Source organism: Dendrobates tinctorius, unplaced genomic scaffold, assembly GCF_039654945.1.
Source record: "Dendrobates tinctorius isolate UK_male_01 unplaced genomic scaffold, ASM3965494v1 ptg000093l, whole genome shotgun sequence".
Classification (NCBI taxonomy): Eukaryota; Metazoa; Chordata; class Amphibia; order Anura; family Dendrobatidae; genus Dendrobates; species Dendrobates tinctorius.
Genome location: NW_027361761.1, coordinates 25,243,726 through 25,265,235, shown reverse-complemented (window position 1 = coordinate 25,265,235; position 21,510 = coordinate 25,243,726). Strand labels below are relative to the sequence as shown.

The window sequence follows — 21,510 nt, the reverse complement described above, 5'->3', positions numbered from 1 at the left end:
GATACATAAAAGGTTTTAATTTTCAATTGTTGTTGTCTTTATCAATGATGCACTTACATCACGACATGCTGCCATATGCTTACACATTGATTTATAAACAGAGAAAAGACATAAGGGGTTGTAATATATATATAGTTTCCCAAAGCCCAAAAAGAAACATTTACAACATAGACACAGCATGCTCTTGCCAAGAAGTTTCCCCCTCAGGTGACATAAAGTAATTTGTGAAAATATCACGCACTTTGAGCCCAGAGAGCGGTCTACGTTGAGGCTTGATAGGTGGTCTCGTCCTACGTACATTGTCTGACCCACGAACAACACGAGCAGAGGAGGAACAATCATGTATCCTGGTGAAGTAATGATGAACGCCACATGATTTAATTACTTCATTTACATTTTGTTCACTCAGCTGAATGGCAGACTGTAGGAGCCGCCATTTTGCCCAATGAATGCCAAAGGAACACTCCACCAGTCGCCGAGCACGTGATAGGCGCAACTTACAAATTCAGCGCCAGTGGACCATGTTGCGCCGGGGATATGGCCTCATGACATTGTGCTCGACCTTAAACGTCTCATCTGCCACAAGGACATAAGGGACAGATTCTTGAGTGGATCCTGGTAGCTGGCGTGGTGGTGGTAGATCCAACTGGTTGGTGCGTATCCGCCGACCCATAATGGAAGTATTGAAGACTCTAGAGTCTCCCGTCCTTCCATAGGCCCCAATGTCAACAATTATAAACTTGTATTGAGGGTCAGCCAGAGCCAACAATACAACAGAAAAGTATTGTTTCTAATTGAAGAATTGTGAGCCAGAGTTCGGCAGCTTACGCACCCAGATATGTTTGCCATCAAGGGCCCCAATACAATTAGGAAACTGGCATTCCTCCTCAAAGTCCCTTGATATCCTCAACCAGTCTTCCATCCTGGGCTGGGGCATGACGAGTTGATGTAGTCTTGACCATATTTGACTACATGTCGACCTGACTATGCCAGAAATGGTAGATCTTCCAATGAGGAAATCATGGTGGAGGGCGGCATAAGACAGGCCAGTGGACAGGAAGCTGAAGAACAGCAGAAATGGAACATTTTTGAATGCACAAATTAACAAAACACCACGTACATACATACCAAACTTGTTAGTGATTCATATCTACTAACACACATATATTTGGTCGCACAATCACTACGTGATATTCAGTACATATTACACATAACATTCTGGTCTGTAAGTTTATATATATCTGGAATAAGATGAGGGCATTAAACTTAGAACAAGATAAAAACATACTTTGGGCAACACATCATGAACATAGAGAATGTGGTTGTGTAGTACATACCGTAATGTGAGAAGTCGCTCCTCTGCAGATATAGCTTGGCGCATCCTTGTGTCCTGAAAGGTTATCCCAGGATCCCAGGGCGCACTGTCTCCAAGAGTAGATCAAATGTTGCAAGGCTCATGCGACAGTATTTGTAAAATTTTTCCAGATGATCCCGCAGAGAAGAATAGAGGGGCTGAAAATGACCTCTTGTGATTCGTTGCCTCAAAAGTGGATGGACCCACATGCGTCTCCTCCTCCTCGGATCCACAATCACTGGGTATGGCTGGCCAAAGCGCCTGGACAAAACCCAGTTGAAGATAACACGGTCAGTTGGGGTGAACTGAAGTGTGCCAGACATGTTTGCTAACAATGAGCAAGACATCCAAACAAGCACAGCACCAAAATGGGCAGATTGGAGGCTGCCACCTGATGTTGAGGCAATAAATAGGGTTGGTGCTGATGATTTAAATTATGTGCAGGCCTCAAAACCGTTAAATGTCCATTTTGCAAGGTCGCAAGAAAAAAACGGTATATGGATGCCATACGGATTACATACGGATGCTTACATGAGAAAAATATGCGGCAACACCCTGACAACGGATGACATACAGAGCACTATTTAGGGACCATTTATGCGTATTATGGACGTAAAATACGGTCTCTATTTTTCTACCTTGTGTGTGACTCCAGCCTTAGGATAAAAGTCAAATCAGAATCTCAATTTGCAGACACAGTGTTTCAGGATGTTACCCCTCGTCAGTGCAAAGTATAAGAACTGATTTGGCTAGGTTAGAAGCTCTGGACTAAGGTCTAAGGTGTGTCATTTATATAATTCTCTCATAACCTGTACAAATCCAAAGAAGAGCAAACTGAAATCATTTTGAGAGGGAAAATAAAAATAATAAAATTAAAATAATGTGGTTTCATAAGTGTGAACAGCCTCTTATAATTGGGGATGTGGTTGTGTTCAGAATTAGCCAATTACATTTACCCTTATATCACATGGTATACAGCAAAGGAATCTCTTTGTTGAAAGTTATCAGTCAGAATACAGGTGTAAAAAATTTTTTAGAGGCATTAGACCTGCCATGTATCACTGTGAAAATGTCATCCGGAAATGGTTTAAATTTTGCACAGTAGTGACATTTCCTAGAACTGGGTGGCAAGAAGGAAACATTAAAGGAGCTGCAGGAATTTTCAGCAAGTACTGATTGTGTACTGCATGTGACAACAATCTCCCATCTTCTTCATATGTTTGGTCAGTGGGACATGTTGGTAGGACCGAAGCCTTTTCTTACAAAGAACAGCATCCAAATCTAGCAATGTTTTGCCTAAACCTATGTCAAGTCTGACAAACCATGTGGGAAAATGTGTTATAGACTGATGATACCAAGGATTAACTTTCTGGCCATACAGTTGTGCCCAAGTCTACTTACCCCGGCAGAATTTTTGGATTCTTGGCCTTTTTTCAGAGAATATGAATGATAACACCAAAACTTTTTCTCCACTCATGGTTAGTGGTTGGGTGAAGCCCAACCAGTCAAACTACTGTGTTTTCTCTTTTTGAGTCATAATGACAACTCAAAACATCCAAATGACCTTGATCAAAAGTTTACATACCCTGGTGATTATGCCCTGATAACATGTACAGAAGTTGACACAAAAGGGTTTGAATGGCTACTAAAGGTAACATCCTCACATGTGACCTGTTTGCTTGTAATCAGTGTGTGTGCATAAACGCTGAGTGAGTTTCTGGGATCCAGACAGACTCTTGCATCTTTCATCCAGCCACTGATGTTTCTGGATCGTGAGTCATGGGGAAAGCAAAAGAATTGTCAAAAGATCTACGGGAAAAGGTGGTTGAACTGTATAAAACAGGAAAGGGATACCAAAAGATATAAAGGAATTGATAATGCCAGTCAGCAGAGTTCAAAATGTGATTAACAAATGGAAAATCCGGGGCTCTGTAAAAACAAAACCACGATCAAATAGACCAACAAAAATGTCATCCACAACTGCCAGGAAAATTGTTCGGGATGCAGAGAAAAACCCACAAATAACATCAGCTGAAATACTAGACTCTCTGAAAACTAGCGGTGTGACTGTTTCAAGATGCACAATAAGGAGGCACTTGAAGAAAAATGAGCTGCATGGTCGAGTCACCAGAAGAAAGCCATTACTGCGCAAATGCCACAAAAAATCTCGCCTACAATACGCAAAACATGAAACCAAAAAGGGAGGGCACCATCAATCATATAATGAATGGGTTTCAACCTGCTGCATGTAACATATAAAACAATGAAAAACCACAGAAAGGATACCTGCATATAGGCAGGGATCACTGTGGGGAAGGTGACTTGATGGACAGACGTGACTGGTAGAAGGAGGGGACGGTTTGTGCACTAGCGACAGAGATTGACAGGTTAGAAAGGTAACAGCAGGGAAAGACAGAAAAGGGAGTGCAGTACCGTGAAATGACCACAAGATGGCAGGGGAGAGTAGTACAGGACTTAACATCAGCTTAGGGCTTAGGAATCCGCTTAGTCATGGGGGGCAGGGAGATAGGAGCCCGGGTGGGAAATTCCCCTGTGAGAGAGGGGATAAATAGAAGAAGGCGAGGCTCCAGGAGAGTTTAGTCCCGGGAGGAGCTCAGAAGAAGACGGAGAAAGTGAGAAGAGCTCGGCCAGGGGGACGGACAAAGGAGAGACAGTCAGGGGGGTGGCCCTGACCCGACGGACTGCAGGACAGGCAAGGAGAAGAGGCAGCCAGGGGGGAGACCCTGACTCGACGTACCGCAAGACAGACGAGGCCCCGGGGGTACCGATTGGAAGACGACCTCGGGCAGGAGAAGTGCCTGGGGTAGATTGGTCTAGGACAGCCCCCAGTGAAAGATCCGCGGGGTGTGTTACTGTGACTAGAGCTGAAGAATAGGTACCCGGGCCTGGCGATACAGTGGTGTAAAGAAGCTGCGGTGCATATTTGGTGGTCGTCAGGAGGACGACAAATAAATCCGGAACTGTTACAAGTGGAAGCTGTCTCCGTCTCGTCTTTGCCTCGTCTGGTAAGCAGTGGCCCACCCCCCTAGCCCGGCCCCCCTACTACATTTTGGCGTAGTCAGCAGGATCGCCGCCACTAATACGACACCTTCCGCGGCAGGCCTGCGTTTGAAGAACCTAGAAGGACTTGGACTATTCCTCTGTGGATTACAAGTGCCTGTGGATTACAAACACCTGTGGATTACAAATCGCTGACCTGTGGATTATAATTTGGAGACTGTGTTCCGGATCCTTGCTTGTCATCGGAGGATCTGGGGTGGTACGAAAGCCAGACAACAGGCGGAGAGGAGGAGCAACTGCGGGCCCGCGGGAGCGGCCGCTGAAGACATCACCAGGGAGCCTCCCCGCGGGATCCCCCAGCCTGGAGGCTAGCCCCGCCGGACGGTGGGGTGAAGAACGGAGGCTGCGGGAGGAGCCGTGGGAGGACGTGTCGGAGGCCGCAGCGCTAGGGAAGGTGAGCGTTCACCCGGCTCTGCCAGTGGCTCTGCCGGTGGCTCCGCCGGCGGCTCCGCATGCGGCCCCCCACCACCCGGCCTCCTGTGCTCCTGGAGGCTTGGCCGCGGAGGACTCGGCGGCCTCCGCCGGGCTGATCAATGCCCCTGCTTCTGTCCCCGAACCACCCTGCCCGGCGGCGCCATGTCCGGTGTTGCCAGTGCGGAGCCAGCCCGCGGCCGACACTGCTGCGATCCCCTTTCAGCAGCAGCCCCATCCATGAAGCCGTCCACTACTCCAGCCCCGTCTGCAACGCCGGTTGCGGCCTGCTCCGCGGCCGCCCCTGGTTCGATTGCGGCGGCACCTGTGGCCGCCTCTGCCTCGCTCATGGTTCCAGCTGCGGCCTGCTCACCAATGTCCGCGGCAACCTCTGCCGCACGCCATACCGTGGCTGTGTCCTGCCCATCAAGGTCCCCGGCTGCTCCGGCCCTGCTCCGGATTGCGGCTTTGGCCGGGTCATCGGGCTCTGCCGCCTCTGCGGAGCCCTCTGCTAATCACGCTAGCAGGCCCCAGCTTCGCCACTCCGCTTCTCATCGGTCCACGACCCCGGTCCCTCATCTGCGGTTGGCGCTGCAGGAGCTGGGGGCCGGATGGAGCAAAGCCAGCACGTCGACAGAAATGAGAGCGTCCACGCCACCACCGGTGGTGGGCTGCTGGTTCCCAAGTGGAGAACTGGCGCGGAACGTGCGCCGTGGAACCACTTTTCGGCAAAAAGAACACTCAGGGCTCGGGAAAAGTCAAGACATCCCGGGAACCTCACGGCTGTGGGGTTCCCCTGCTGGACTGGCGCAACATCCGCCGTCAGGAGATAGCCCGGACTGTTGGGATTTCATTGCACCGTTGTGCGGGCCTAAAGAGGACGGTTATGCATCCAAAGTTGAGGAAAAGGTTTATTGTTTTCTCCTGATACAGCGGGGATGTGGGAAAAAGTGCTAATGTTAAAGGGAGGGGGAGTAGTTCCATTTTATGTTTGAAAATAATGTGTTTAACGAAGGAGTTAAAGAAAAAAAGAGAGAAAAAGAGAGAAAGAGAAAAGGGGGTTACTCCGTTTGAGTAACTCCTATTGTTATTAGAATAGTGGTAATCATATATATGGTATGTTAAAGTTGATTTAATAAGTAGTGTGTTTAACAAAAAAATGTATGTAACAGGTTCCGGGTACGAGGTAGTTGTGACGAAGACGCCGACCATGACTCTTTTAATGAAGGACGAGGAGATGAGAGATATCGAACCAGATAGTGGTCCCAAGTCAGATCCCCGACACCACAGACACCCCAAAAAGGAAGAAATGGTTGAAGGTAGTGGAAGGGGAGAGCAGTGGGAGGTACACACCATAGAGTAGTCCGGGTGGACCTCGCCAACCCGAAAGAAGTTGTCACGTGGCATGCGCGCTGGCGGATAGCAGTAGGCTGCTCGGAGCATGGTGCTCCTGGTTTAGTTCGGTCCCCGTGGCGGGTGTGGCCCAACGACCGGTCCGACAACAGACTGTGGACAAGCTTCAGAACGACATAGGTAGGATGTACGATTGTCGGGACGACAATGGACAAAGGGTGGAGTGTGGGGAAGGTGACTTGATGGACAGACGTGACTGGTAGAAGGAGGGGACGGTTTGTGCACTAGTGACAGAGATTGACAGGTTAGGAAGGTAACAGCAGGGAAAGACAGAAAAGGGAGTGCAGTACCGTGAAATGACCACAAGATGGCAGGGGAGAGTAGTACAGGACTTAACATCAGCTTAGGGCTTAGGAATCCACTTAGTCATGGGGGGCAGGGAGATAGGAGCCTGGGTGGGAAATTCCCCTGTGAGAGAGGGGATAAATAGAAGAAGGCGGGGCTCCAGGAGAGTTTAGTCCCGGAAGGAGCTCAGAAGAAGACGGAGAAAGTGAGAAGAGCTCGGCCAGGGGGACGGACAAAGGAGAGACAGTTAGGGGGGTGGCCTGACCCGACGGACTGCAGAACAGGCAAGGAGAAGAGGCAGCCAGGGGGGAGACCCTGACTCGACGTACCGCAAGACAGACAAGGCCCCGGGGGTACCGATTGGAAGACGACCTCGGGCAGGTGAAGCGCTGGGGGTAGATTGGTCTAGGACAGCCCCCAGTGAAAGATCCGCGAGGTGCGTTACTGCCACTGGAGCTGAAGAATAGGTACCAGGGCCTGGCGATACAGTGGTGTAAAGAAGTAGCGGTGCGTGTTTGGTGGTCGTCAGGAGGACGACAAATAAATCCGGAACTGTTACAAGTGGAAGTTGTCTCCCCCCTACTACATCACCATAGAAAATATTGAATTTTATTGAAATGTGTATACACCACACACAAATACCTAAAAACATCTAAAAACACACAAAAAGTACACAAATCATGCCAACACCTGGAGAATAGAATCCAATAGGCCAAAATGGTCAAATGACTGAATACCTGTGCTGTTACTGTGTAGTAACAGTAAGCATAATATAGTTCAAATATCATTAGAGAACCATGGTTACATAGTATACCATTGTAAACAAGATCCCATCATAATCACAGAATAAAGGGAAAAACTAGGTAATGTTATCAAACAAACTCATATTGATTGGTATGCAATATAAATAAATTACCTATGATTAGGCTAGGACCAAGTCATATCACATATAACCCACATGGTCAAGTACAGATAGTCAAAACTTAGTAGGTATACGACTATATTAACCCAAAGTATTCCCAAACATATAGAGGGTCTCCTGACTCTCCTTGTAGATCTCAAAAAGTGCCATTTGATATGCTCCCACTCTGTATGTAAATTAGGTTAGATCTGTGTGTCTGTAGCAGTAATAGCCATAACTAGGAGGAGAGCATATCCACTCATGACTTGACTGTCGTTCCAAGTTCTCCTCCACAATATTGTCACTACTCCTGGGCAAAAAAGCCTACAATTAATGGGGCAGGAGAGGTGACATATCAGGACAGAGACCCAACTGTGAAGGAAGCCTTGAGGTGGCAGTTGGGCTCACATATATTGGCCGATCTATGCGCTAAGTACCTTCTTTTTTACTATAATTTTTAGAGCAATTTTACAGAGTAATATTTCATATATACATTATATAGCATTTTTTTTCCTTTTTCCCATTTTCTATGGCAGAAATGCAGTTTTAATGTTCTAGAGTAATCATTCTTATTCATGGTGCAACCTTCTAATTTTTGTAGTTATATGTTTTTTGTCGGGCAGCGGTTCACACTAGCTTAGATGTGCTGGTTCTTTTTCTTGGATGTGCTGGTTCTTTTTCTTAGATGTGCTGGTTCTTTTTCTTAGATGTGCTGGTTCTTTTTCTTGGATGTGGTGGTTCTTTTTCTTGGATGTGGTGGTTCTTTTTCTTGGATGTGTGGGCTCTTTTTCTTAGATGTGCTGGTTCTTTTTCTTAGATGTGCTGGTTCTTTTTCTTGGATGTGCTGGCTCTTTTTCTTAGATGTGCTGGTTCTTTTTCTTAGATGTGCTGGTTCTTTTTCTTGGATGTGGTGGTTCTTTTTCTTGGATGTGCTGGCTCTTTTTCTTGGATGTGCTGGCTCTTTTTCTTAGATGTGCTGGCTCTTTTTCTTAGATGTGCTGGTTCTTTTTCTTGGATGTGCTGGTTCTTTTTCTTAGATGTGCTAGTTCTTTTTCTTAGATGTGCTCGTTCTTTTTCTTGGATGTGGTGGTTCTTTTTCTTGGATGTGCTGGTTCTTTTTCTTAGATGTGCTGGTTCTTTTTCTTGGATGTGCTGGTTCTTTTTCTTAGATGTGCTGGTTCTTTTTCTCTATTTGTTACTTTGTCACCATTGGTATTCACAATATACATTCCCTATCAATGTGGGAGCAAACCCCAGCAAACACGAAAACACCCAAACTCTTTGCAGATGATATCCTTGGTGGAAATTGAACCCTGGAGAACATCCTATTTCAGTCCTTTGTAGCCATACACACTAAATACGTATCCTATGGCCATAATTTCTGAATCTATTCTTTTATGTGAACCCATAGAAACATTTATTTTTATTTATTTACTAGCTGAAGAGCCCGGCGTTGCCCGGGCATAGGAACAAACTGTGGGTCCCACTCTCTCCCTTAACAGCTCCTCTCTCTACCCGCTATAATGCTCTCTCCTTCCGCAGCTCCGCTCTCCACCTGCCGACCCACTCTCTCCTTCTGCAGTCCCGCTCTCCATGTGCCGTCCCGTTCTATCCCTCCACAGCACCGCTCTCCATCCGTGTCCCGCTCTCCCTCCACAGCGCCCCTCTCTCCCTCCACAGCCCTGCTTTCTCCCTCCACAGTCCCGCTCTCTCCCTCCACAGCACCGCTCTCCATCCATGTCCCGCTCTCCCTCCACAACCCCGCTCTTCATCCGTGTCCCACTCTCCCTCCACAGCCCCGTTCTCTCCCTCCCCAGCCTCATTCTCCATCTGTGTCCCGCTCTACCTCCACAGCCCTGCTCTCTCTCTCTCTTCACAGCCCCGCTCTCTATCCGTGTCCCGCTCCCCTCCACAGCCCCACTCTATCCCTCCGCAGCCCCACTCTCCATCCGTTTCCTGCTCTTTCCCTTGCTGCTCCGCTCTCCACCTGCGTCCCGCGCTTTCCCTCTGTAACCCTACTCTCCAGCCACCAGTGGGTGGGGCTATGTGGAGTGATCGTGGCTTGACACATACACACACACATACATACACTCAGCTTTATATATATAGATTTTACTCATTTATATAGCGCCATTTATCCCACTGCTCTTTACTGCCAATATCGGCAAAGTTGTTATATTTGCCTTTAGGTAAGGGTTTAGAGAGCTGTCAAATTGCAAAAATACAAAATATAAAAAGTGCTTAAAAAAAATCTAGAGAGCCCCTTTAAGACTTTGTATCTATTGAATTGCAGCTTGTACTAGAAAAGGAGAACATAACCCCTAGTCTCCGGCATATTGCTCTGCAGCTTCCCACGTGGAGTGGAGGAAGATGAAAGGAAAAGGAGGAGATGAGGAGCGTTGTAGACACCGGAGGAAATACAGAGAGGTCTGCGGGCTCCGCTATATACTAATGACGGTATAGAGAGCTGTCAATCAATGGCAGAGATGTCCTAGGCATTGTATCCATATATTATCAGTATAGATGTGTGCACAGTGATACATAAGTGTCACTGCATGCATAATAATGGCAGGGATATTGTACAGGCACAGAAGGAGGGCAGCCAGCCAGCAGAGATGTCTGCAGAAGCCTCAGAATGAAGAATGCTGCAAAATTCTACATGCTACAGAAGGAATTCCCATCTAGACACAGAGGATCACCATCAGCAGCAGCAGCTCAGGATCCTCCATCCTCCCCCCTCCTCATTTCATTGCTACCACACTGCAGTAAAATGGATTTAATCTCTCATCCTCCCCCCAAAAAGCGCTTTACTCCAGCCAGTTCATGGGTTTGCAGTGTCATAACTCCTGGTCTTCTGCTCCAGATGACTTGTACACCTTGAGTGAATGAATGAATGGATGGATGAATGAAGCCTCCATTTATCTGTTCTTCTGCCATGACTTGAGGAGGACCCTACAAGCCCATCAGGCAGAGACACTGCATTCCTTTCTCCCAACATCAAACAGGGGAAGCTTAGTTACTGCAAAGAGCAAATAATCCCCAGTACAAGAGCTGATCAGAGAGAGAGAGAGAAGGAGAGAGGGGGGAAGAGGGGCAGTCTTGGTGGAGCCCCCCCAGATCAATATTTGGCAGGCTTGCTGCAACTTGCTGCAGTCTGGAGCAGAGTAGAAGAGTGCATAGCGAGTGACCAAGGAGGGCAAAGCCCCACACATGTCACATGTGCTTCCTAAGGCCACCTGGAGCATCATCACTGGTGGTGAGCAGGATCTGCTGGAGGATGCTGCGGCAGGTGATCCACAGAGGGCTCAAGTCATTCTTCTACAAGCTGGGCTTGTTTGTCAGCAGGCACCCGGTGTTCTTCCTCACTCTCCCTGCTGTCCTCACCATCATCTTTGGCTTCATCTTCCTCAGTCGCTATAAAACAGACAGTGACCTGGAAGCCCTGGTAGCCCCAAGCCACAGCCTGGCCAAGATAGAGAGGAGCCTGGCCAGCAGCCTCTTCCCCCTAGAACAGTCCAAGAAGCAGCTGTATTCAGACCTGCACACCCCAGGGAGATATGGAAGGGTGATCCTGCTCTCCAAGCCTGGGGGGAATATTTTGCTGCAGGCTGAGCACATCCTCCACATCCACATGGCTGTGCTGGACATGAAGGTGAACCACAGGGGCTACAACTACAGCTTCTCCCATCTGTGTGTGCTGGGCAATGAGGACAAGAGATGCCTGCTGGATGATATCATAGCGGTGCTGGAGGAGATCAGGGCAGCCACCCTGGCCAACATCACCGCCAGCAAGGTGGCCGTCACCTACCCCAACACTAGGCTGAAGGTAGGTGCCACTGTGCTGCCCACCAGCCTGCTGCTGCTGTTGGGGGGCTACTGATTCCTGGAGGGGTGTCTGAGTGTATATATATAGTCTGTGTGTGTACAGTACATATGTATTAGTATCACAAACACACATATACACACACACTCTCTCTCTATATATATATATAAGATGGGTAGATGAGCAGACACTATGTATTTTACCTTTCACCCACCACATAATAGCAAAAGTACCTGTGTGCTAGTAAATATTATTGAAGCATGAAGGAGCTGTAGAGATACAAAGTGCAAAAAAGTAACAATGCAACAAATACATAGGAAATATTTAAAAATATGAGATAGATAGTAGATAGATGTGAGAGCCAGTGAGATATATGCAATGTAATATATACATATATACACAGACCAATCTACATATATAAATACCTGTCTGTGTTCATCAGCTCATGAAATACATTTACACTTCACCAGCTTGCTTTTTCTGAAATTGCCTGCGACCAAAGTGCGAATATTTCACACGGGCCAAGCTAGTATATATATATATAAAGCTGTATATTCTAATACGCATTTTTGTGATTTATTCATTCATTTACTGAAAACATTTAAGCACTTTGTTTCTTTGTTGTCGCCTCTGTATTTGATTTGACAACTATTGTGGAACGATTTAGTAGGAGCTGTAAAGTTGAAGCATAATCCTGTGTTTCTATCTATTTATTTATCTTTTATCTATTATCTATCAATATATTATCTGTCTATCTATCTATCTATATATTATCTATCTCTTTATTATCTATCTATTATCCAACCATCGATCTACTGTATTTCTCCATCCATCCATCCCCCTTCCTTTGCCATGTATAGGGCTAGCTGTGACATTTGGAGGGGGTGTAGATAATTGGGGTAGTTTCCATAGTCTCCAGCACCGCATTGCTCAGGACACCATGGCTGTGCTTCCATTGTTGCTGCCCGGTCATTGTCCGCTCTGCTGTCCTGTAACTGTTGCACATTGCCCGGCGGTGGGCATTGTGTGCCGGAGAATTGGCAGCAGGTTGTACATTGAGGAGTTATCTCTGGAGGGTTGTGACAGCATTGCCGCAGCCTCTCGGATGTGGCCATTGTTACCCTGTGTGTTCAGTAGAAATGTAGGAATGAATTTGGCATTTTTAACTCTTGTACGTTGCGATATCATTAAATGTGGTGTCCCAGATAATTTGTGAGTTGCGCAAGAAAACAAACTCGGTTCTGTTATATCCATCCTGGCAATTTCCTTCTAGCACAACACAAGATCGAGGATTCTTCTTTTCAAGTGCATTAGTGAGCGGCTCTAATATATGGATCTGCACTCAGTGCACTCGATATATAGATTGTAGTGATGTATTGTCAGTGACACCTTGCATGTCGCTCTTATTGTGAGCGCGCACTTTAGTAAATGATGCATTGACAGATCTGACAAGTACAATCTACGACAGGACTTTCTGGATTAGACCATTATTGATGAGTCTCTCCTTCCAGAATTTATGTATTTGCATTGAATATTGGGAATAACCATTTGATTATTATTGGTGACTTATATAAAAAAAATATCCCATTGTGTAAATATAGAGGAAATGTCTCCACCGGGCAATCAATGATCATAACCCCTAGAGTACTGACCTCCAGACTGCTTCTTGCAGGGCATGCTGAGAGTTGTAGGTTGGCACCAGTTGAAAAGTCACAGGTTGCGATCATTAACCAGTAGGGAAATATGGAGATATGGTGCTGTGTATAATATATACACACTGGCATAACTGGTGTAAGGTCATTGGAAAATATGGCATTGAGCTGAACGCCAAATTGATGAAACCCTAGAACTACTCTTTCCCAATTAAGCATCAACATGACTGAATGTGTCCAGTAAGGCTGGCAAGGCTTCATAGTTAAGACCTGTGACCTTATTCAAGACCATCGTAGAGAGGTAGTTAAAGTTGACATCCCAGCTGGTCTAGGGAAGTTGAGGCGTAATGTAAGAAGCCTTGGTGGTCTAGGACATCACTGGTTTAATGTCAGAAACCTTGGTGGTTTACAACACTGTTGGGATAAAGTCAGCAGCCTTGGTGGTCAAGGGCAGTGGTGGGTAAGCTCAAACATCTTGGTGGTCCAGAAGAAGAGAGGGGTAATGTCATCCGCACTGGTGGTCATGAGCAGTGGACAAATAATGTCAGCTGTCTTAGTGGTGTAGGGCAGTAGAAGGGTAATGTTAGCAGCCTTGGTGGTCTAGGATAGTGCAGGGTAATGTGATCATCCCTGGTGGTCTTTGTTAGTGAAGGAGTAATCTCAAGAGTCTTTGTGGTCCAGGACGTTGGTGAGATAAATGATAAACGGTACTCCAGAGGGGATAGATGAGGTGCCTGAGTAGGGTTCCAATTCGTACCAGTAGTAGTAATGAAACATGGCACTCAAAAGTTCAAAATGATATGTTACAAAACAAGGTGAATTTATTTACAGTCCTTGGATCAACAGCTAGTGGATAACGTTTTGGTCCGCATGGACCTTCATCAGATAAATGCTGTGTTGTTGAAGTGGAAAATGAGTAGTCAACACTCATAGGGGATGACACTTTAAAAGGACTGAAGCTGGTAAGAGAGATGTCTGCTCTGGGGTATGGTGGCTGTAAGTCACAGTCAGGAAGCCGTGGTGGTCTAGGGCAGTGGAGGGTAATATCAGCAGCCAGCCGTACTGGTTTAGAAGAGTAGAGGGGTAATGTCATCAGCCCTGGTGGTCACGAACAGTGGACGAATAATGTCAGGAGTCTTAGTGGTGTAGGGCAGTGGAAGGGTAATGTCTGCAGCTTTGGTGATCTGGGATAGTGGAGACTAATGTGATCAGCCCTGGTGGTCTTTTGCAGTGGAGAGGTAATGTTATTAGTCTTTGTGGTCTAGGACATTGGTGAGTTAAAGTCAGCAGCCTTGGTGGCCTAGGACAGGACAGTAATATCAGCAGCTTTGGTGGCCTAGGACAGGAGAGTAATATCAGCAGCCTTGGTGGCCTAGGACAGGAGAGTAATATCAGCAGCCTTGGTGGCCTAGGACAGGAGAGTAATATCAGCAGCCTTGGTGGCCTAGGACAGGAGAGTAATATCAGCAGCCTTGGTGGCCTAGGACACGAGAGTAATAACAGCAGACTTGGTGGTCTAAGACAGGAGAGTAATATCAGCAGCCTTGGTGGTCTAGGACAGGAGGGTAACACAGGAGCCTTGGCGGTCTAGAACCGGAGAGTAATAACAGCAGACTTGGTGGTCTAAGACAGGAGAGTAATATCAGCAGACTTGGTGGTCTAGGACAGGAGGGTAATACAGGAGCCTTGGTGGTCTAGGACCGGAGAGTAATATCAGCAGCCTTGGTGGTCTAGGACCGGAGAGTAATATCAGCAGTATTGGTGGTCTAAGACAGAAGAGTATTAGCAGCCTTGGTGGTCTAGGACAGGAGAGTAATATCAGCAGCCTTCCTGGTCTAGAAGAATAGAGGGGTAATGTCAGCAGCACTGGTGGTCATGGGGAGTGGAGGAATAATGTCAGCAGCTTGAGTGGTCTACAACAGTGGAAGGGTAATGTCATCAACACTGGTGGTTTAGGGTATTAGAAGGTTACAGTCAGCTGTCAAGGTGGTCTATGACAGTGAAGGGGTAATGTCAGCAGCTCCAGTGCTTGAGGGAAGTGAACAGTAGATTTTAGCAGCTCTGGTGGTCTATTGTAGTGAAAGGATAATGTCATCAGCCCTGGTAGTCTATAAAATTGTAAAGGTGATGTCATCCGCCATGGTGGTCTAGTAGCGTAATGGAGTTGTAATTTCATTAGCCCTGGTGGTCTTGCATAGAAAAGGGATAATTTCAGCTGTAATGGTGGAGGTGGGATAATGTCATCTGGGGTAATGGAGGAGTGATATCATCCGTCTTGGTGGTCTAGATCGGTGGAAAGTCAATGTGAATAACCCTGGTGGTCTAGGACAGATGTACTATGGTTTTCTCATCTCTCCATGTTCCAAAGTTGATCCTGTAACAAAATTTCTGGCATTAACCACCTCACTGCTCTTTTTCCAGATGGATACTGACATTAATCCATTCATTACCCAGAGACTAGCGAGACTGTAACATCAGTGATGTTGGCACTAACCACTTCCTTAGCCTGGACCAATAATGATGTTAGCATTAACCTCTCCATTCCCCTAGACCTAGACCATAAAGAACATTAACTTTTACATACATACAATGTTGGTAAGGCTGGAAACAGGCACATGTCGATTCTTTACCTTTGACAACCAAGGAAGTTGACATTAACCCCTTCAACTACCAAGACAACCTGAGATATCAACATTAAAAGGAGGTGTAAAGAGTAGGGGAAAAAAAACCCTGTTCACATTGTGTCCGGGATTCACACAGAGCAGGAGCCATAGAGATGTCTATCAATGAGACTGTGCCTAATTCTGCAGTTCTGCATCTTCTGTGTATGAAGAACAATGGGAACTTAGTAGATGTCCACACATTTCACAATCTGCAACTGCCAAAAAAGCTTTGTTAATCAAAAGTATCCAAACAAAAAACATATTTAAGAAGTAACAAATAGAATAATTACTGAAGATAGTCGAGTAGGCGACCAGTAATCAAGGGCACTCCACTGAATATGAATCCTATAAGCAACTTGGGAGTCAAAAAAGCCCAAAAACCATACATATAAAAATGTAACAAAATTTGTTTCACATGAAAATACATGCAAAGATCTAATACAAATTTAAAGAATAAATAATACAGCAGGAAGAAAGTGATGGCACAGGTTGTCACAAAAAATGCTATCTCACATACAAGAGTGTAAGGCATGGATAAGTAAAAAAGACCAAATATCCTTATAAGTAAGATGTATTGGAAGTCTAATATCCCACCGATAGATCAAACGCAAACACGAGGAAGCCCACGTGAAACGCGCGTAGGGGCTGCTGTTTCGTTGCTCTCTCACAAGGGTTACTATGGATAAGATGACTTGATCCCCTATTGTTATTCAGGCGGCTTATTTTTATTTCATTTTATCACTCTGTACTGGGTTTATACAAGTTATACTATATACCTTTTAGCCATTTTACATGTGGAGAGTATATTTAATAATATTACTGTGAGACCACTGAATGGTTGTTAATATTATGTGATGCTATTTGTTAGCTTTTGATCTATCGGCGGGATATTAGACTTCCAGTACATCTTACTTATTGGGACATTTGGTCTTTTTTACTTACCCATGCCTTACACTCTTGTATGTGAGATAGCATTGTTTGTGACATCCCATGCCATCACCTTCTTCCTGTTGTATGATTGATGCTTTACATTTGTATTATTATGTCTTTGTATGTATTTTCTTGTGAAATAAAATAGTTTTGTTGTAGTTTTCTTTGTGAAAATAACGTGGATTCTTGTTGCAGATTGTGAAATTCAAGGGAAAAATCTGCAGCAGAAATAGACATCCGATCCACTCCACATATATACGCTGCTGATTTTTAAGGGGAATGCGGGCGAGATCTTTTAACACTCTAAATGCCATTACTGTAATACTGTAAATCCAACTGGAAAATCTGCGACTTATCGGCCACATGGGCTTGTGTTGTAATGATACACAACAGATTTGTTGCAAAAACTTCTGCAATTTTTTATCTTCCTTTCCAGATAGTAACACGACGGCTTGTTTTTCGCAGCACGAGTTACTTGGCTGCCTGATGCTTTTATTGATACTATACTGGAGTACTCGTACCATTTTCATAGCTTTGCATTGAATTCTTTTAGGTGGTGGCGAGATGACCTCATAGGTGGTTTCGGGGGTCGGATGGGTTACGTTACTTGTGATGACAAATTCGTTATAAGGGGAATCTGTCAGCAGGTTTTTGATATGTAAATCTGAGAACAGAATAATGTGGTGGCTGAGACCCTGATTCCAGCAATATATCACTTAGTTTACTGGGGGTAGAAGTTGTGATACAATCCCTGTTTTTTTCTGCTGTAGATCTAGCAAAGCTTGGAAAGCTGAGCCGTGTATAACCCCGCCCACACCACTGATTGGCTGCTTCCTGTCACACTGTATCAGTGCTGGGGGGTGTGGTTGGACCAGTAGGCACCAGACACCTAGTCCTGTAGTGATCATTTCCTGCTGCTAAAACACTGATTTTATTGAAACAAGAAGACAGCCCAATAAGTGACACATCTCCGGAATTAGGGTCTCTAACCTTACATAATGCTGCTCTCACAAACCTGCTGACAGATTCCCTTTAAGCTCAAATCCAATGATATGAAGGGGGTTTCTTTTCAGCAGGAAAGATTTTTTTTTTAAGAAAAACAGTGTCTACCTATGGTAAGGGAGAATAGTTTTAATAGAGATATTTGAATGCAGGATCCTTTTGTTTGCTTCCATTGTCCCATTATCACAAGAGTCCAGTGGGCGGTCTCTTTATATGCAGATTTATTTATAGGGAGTCTAGCAGCGTATCTGACCCCTGTTCTTCTGACAGCACTATATATAGAGAGAGAGGTCAAGGACAGTTGTTATGTAGGTTGCGTGACCAATGGACCAATATTTTAATCTCCTTTGTGACACAAACGCAAGAGTCCAGTGGGCGGTCTCTTCATGTGCAGTGTCTCCTAAAATCTCAGCTGTTTCCTGCATGGATGTCATAGACGTCACTCAGAACTGAGGGGAGAATTTGGGGAGCAATCACTGTAGGGAGTCCAGTCACTGCACATGAAGAGACCGCCCACTGGACACTTGCGTAGGTGGCACAAAGAAGATTAACCTTCAAGCCATTGGTCACACAACCTGCATAGCTACATGTTTGATCCACTGTCCCTGATCTATATACATAGTGCTGTCAGCGGTTTGAGAGGGTAGATATACTGTTAGACTTCCTTTAACTAAATCTGCATATAAAGAGACCGCCCACTGGACTCTTTCAGATCTATCATTTTTTACTGATAACCTTCTTAAAGGAGTATTCCCATCTTATACTTTTATGACATTTCCACAGGAGTGCGTGGTTCTTTCTTCAACTCCCAAACGCTTTCACAGAGAGAGCCATGAACAAACTATTCCATCTCAATGCCAAAAATTACCACTTTGAGCAAACATTTTCCAGAGAGGTGAGATGTGATTCAGGGTTATATTGTATTTTATAGATTGGAATTCTCGTTAAAGGGTGTGTGTCAGTAGGATCAACCATCCTAAGCCATTTATACGGGCACACAGGTCATATCATGTTCAATAAAATGATGCCTTGATATCGGTCATCTGATATTTTATTCCAGAGAAATCGAAGTGTTTCTTAACAGGTAAATGAGCTGCTAAGATCTTTGGGCCGGACATAGATCTCCATCAGAATCTGAGCTTATTATAAATGAAAGGCGGCGTTACCAGTGTGAGACATTGTACATCAGGAGAGCAGACTGTCAGTCATTACATGTCTCACACTAGTAATGCCCCTTTAATTTATAATAAGCTCTTGAGTCAGATTCTTGTGCAGATCTATGTCCGGCCCACGGAACTTAACAGCTCATTTACATATTAAGGAAAAAGTAGATTTCTCTGGAATAATACATCGGATCGTAGATATCAAGGCATCATCATTCAGCTTCCTATGACCTACGTGCCCATGTAGATGGCTTAGGAGGGAAGACCCAACTGACTGATTCCCTTTAAATCTATATTTATAGCATCCAGGGCTCCTTCTTTCTGATTGAAACCCCACAGAAAAATAGTCAAACCTTAACATTTTGTATTCCTGCAGCCACCACTAAGGGGAGCTTGACGCATACTGTTTTATTATTAAATTTAGGACTGTGAAGACAAATTGGTAGTAAAAGTAGACATTCCCTTAAAAGTTTACTCATGCCTAAAGTTTTTCTGGTCCTTGCTTTGTTCAAGATCTGTTCTTACTGTCAGTGAATGCAGACATTCTTCTTTACATGCAAAACCAATGCAGACCTAATACGTAATCTATGGTGAGATGAATAACCGGGGTTCTAGGCCATCTAGTTATATAATTGGCTTGTAATGTTTTCATTTCCTGTTCTGTCCAGATGTCACCGTATCCCAGAATTCCAAGGGGAGGGAGTCTCAATATGGAAACTGCTGCTGGTACCAACCTATTGCGCGGTACCACCAGCGGAACACCAACGCACTACACACACATAGACACACACACTTTATACGCCGTACGCACCACACACACACACACTCGCACTCACTCACACACACACTCACACTCACAGTCACACACACACACACTCACACTCACACTCACACACACACTCACACACACACACTCACACTCACACACTCACACTCACACTCACAGTCACACACACTCACACTCACACTCATAGTCACACACTCACTCACATTCACACTTAAGGCCCCATCACACTTAAAGATGCACCAGCGATCTCGAAAATGATAGGACCTTGTCAGGATCACTGGTGCATCGCTACATGATCGCTGGTGACCAGTCAAACAGGCAGCTTCACCAGCAATCAGGACCAGTGAGGACGCTGGTATCCAAGGTAAATATTGGGTAACTAAGCGTCGCGCATCGCTTAGTTACCGGATGTGTACCTTAGATACCAGTTTGCTCACGCTGGGAGCTGGTATCTAAGGTACACAGCGGGTAACTAAGTGACGCGTGCTGCTTAGTTTCCTGATATTTACCTTAGATACCAGCTCCCAGCATCTGCTTACAGCGCTAAGAGCTCGCTGATCGTTCTGTGAGCTCCCGATGCCACACGCAGCGATGTGCACTGGCTAGCGCAAGACCAACGATAAAAAAATGGCCCAGGACGATCAAGCATGATCAGTGATACCCGGCGGGGGGGCCGGTTGCTGATGCATGTCACACACAGCGAAATCGCTGTTGCATCACAAAATCAGCGCTCTCGCTAGCGATCTCGCTGTGTGTGATGGGGCCTTTACACTGACTCACTCTCACACTGTACGGAGCATACCACATCTCCTGGGCAGAGGAGGAAGCAAAAGATAATTCTGACATTACAGCAGGGGATCACAGAGGATTCATTTTGTGAGGTAAAATATTTCACTGACTGTTTTTAAACAATATTTTACCTCACAAAATGTATCCTCTGCGATCTCCTGCTGTAATGTCAGTATTGTCTTTTGCTTCCTCCCCTGCCCAGGAGCGGTGGTATGTTCTGTACATTGTCAGACACAGGGGTGAGAGAGACAGAGCACAGAGGGGAGAGACAGCTCAAATGGGACAGCACATGAGGGGAGAACACAGCACAGGAAGGAGAGAGACAGCAGACAAGGGGGACAGCACATGGGGTAGACAGGTCAAAGAAGAGAGCACAGACGGGAGAAGTCAGCACATGGGGAAAGAGAGAGTGGATAGGTGGGTGAGCACATGGGAGGAGAGATTCTCAACACTGCAAAGCCTGCCCCCATCGTGACCCTACCACCCTCCCGCTGCTATTGCATCGGGCCTCCATCTAGTTATATTATATTCTCTTTGAACTGATAACATTGTTGCAAACTATCAGGGAAGGGAAAATATTAGCAATACTGATGTATTCAGATAAGTTGTGGAGATAGGCGAACCTGATCACAAATGTTGGCATTCATAGCGGACATATACTGTTCGGGTTTGAACACGAAACACAGACTTTCTGCTGAAGTCCGGTGCAGTATTCGGGGTAACAATTTTTTCTTAAAAGTTTGGGTAGCCATTATTTTCAGTGGGGTTCTGGTCCTGGTGGAAGTTCAGGAACTGTAGTGGTACCCGAATGGACCTTTCTAAAAAATTCAAGTCAGGTACCAAAAGCCGAACTTCCACCTGTCCTCCCATCTCTAGTTGTGGAGCTATGCAGAACAGCTCCACCAACTGCCTAGTGGCCATGACCGGGTACTGCACATCTGCCCATATTCAGATTAATAGGAGTGGACTTGCAGTACCCCACTGTACCCACTATACAGCTGACGGCGCTATAGTGTTCAGCATATCTAACAGCTGATTGGCTGGGGTGTAGGGTGTTGCACCCTCATCGATCTGCTGTTGTTGACCTATCCCAAGGATAAGTCATTGAGATTAAAGTACCGGACAACCCCTTTAAGTCTCAGATAGATCCAACCAAAAGAGGCCAACGATCGAAGAGGATTAGACATGTCATCAAGCACTAGGATAACTTCCTTCTGAGTAACTGCAGTCTCTGAGCCCTGGGTCACCCTCCAACA

The 21,510-nt window shown here is 45.7% G+C and overlaps 1 protein-coding gene across 1 annotated transcript in view; it reads left to right on the top strand.

Annotated features, from left to right (window-relative positions):
* The first annotated feature begins 9,797 nt into the window (after nucleotides 1-9,797).
* Nucleotides 9,798-21,510, top strand: part of PTCHD4 (patched domain containing 4) — a 222,008-nt gene continuing 210,295 nt past the window's right edge. The window contains 2 exon segments of the mRNA XM_073586590.1: nucleotides 9,798-10,709; nucleotides 10,711-11,271. Of these exon segments, the coding sequence (XP_073442691.1) occupies nucleotides 10,656-10,709; nucleotides 10,711-11,271 (615 nt within the window). The 5' untranslated portion in view covers nucleotides 9,798-10,655.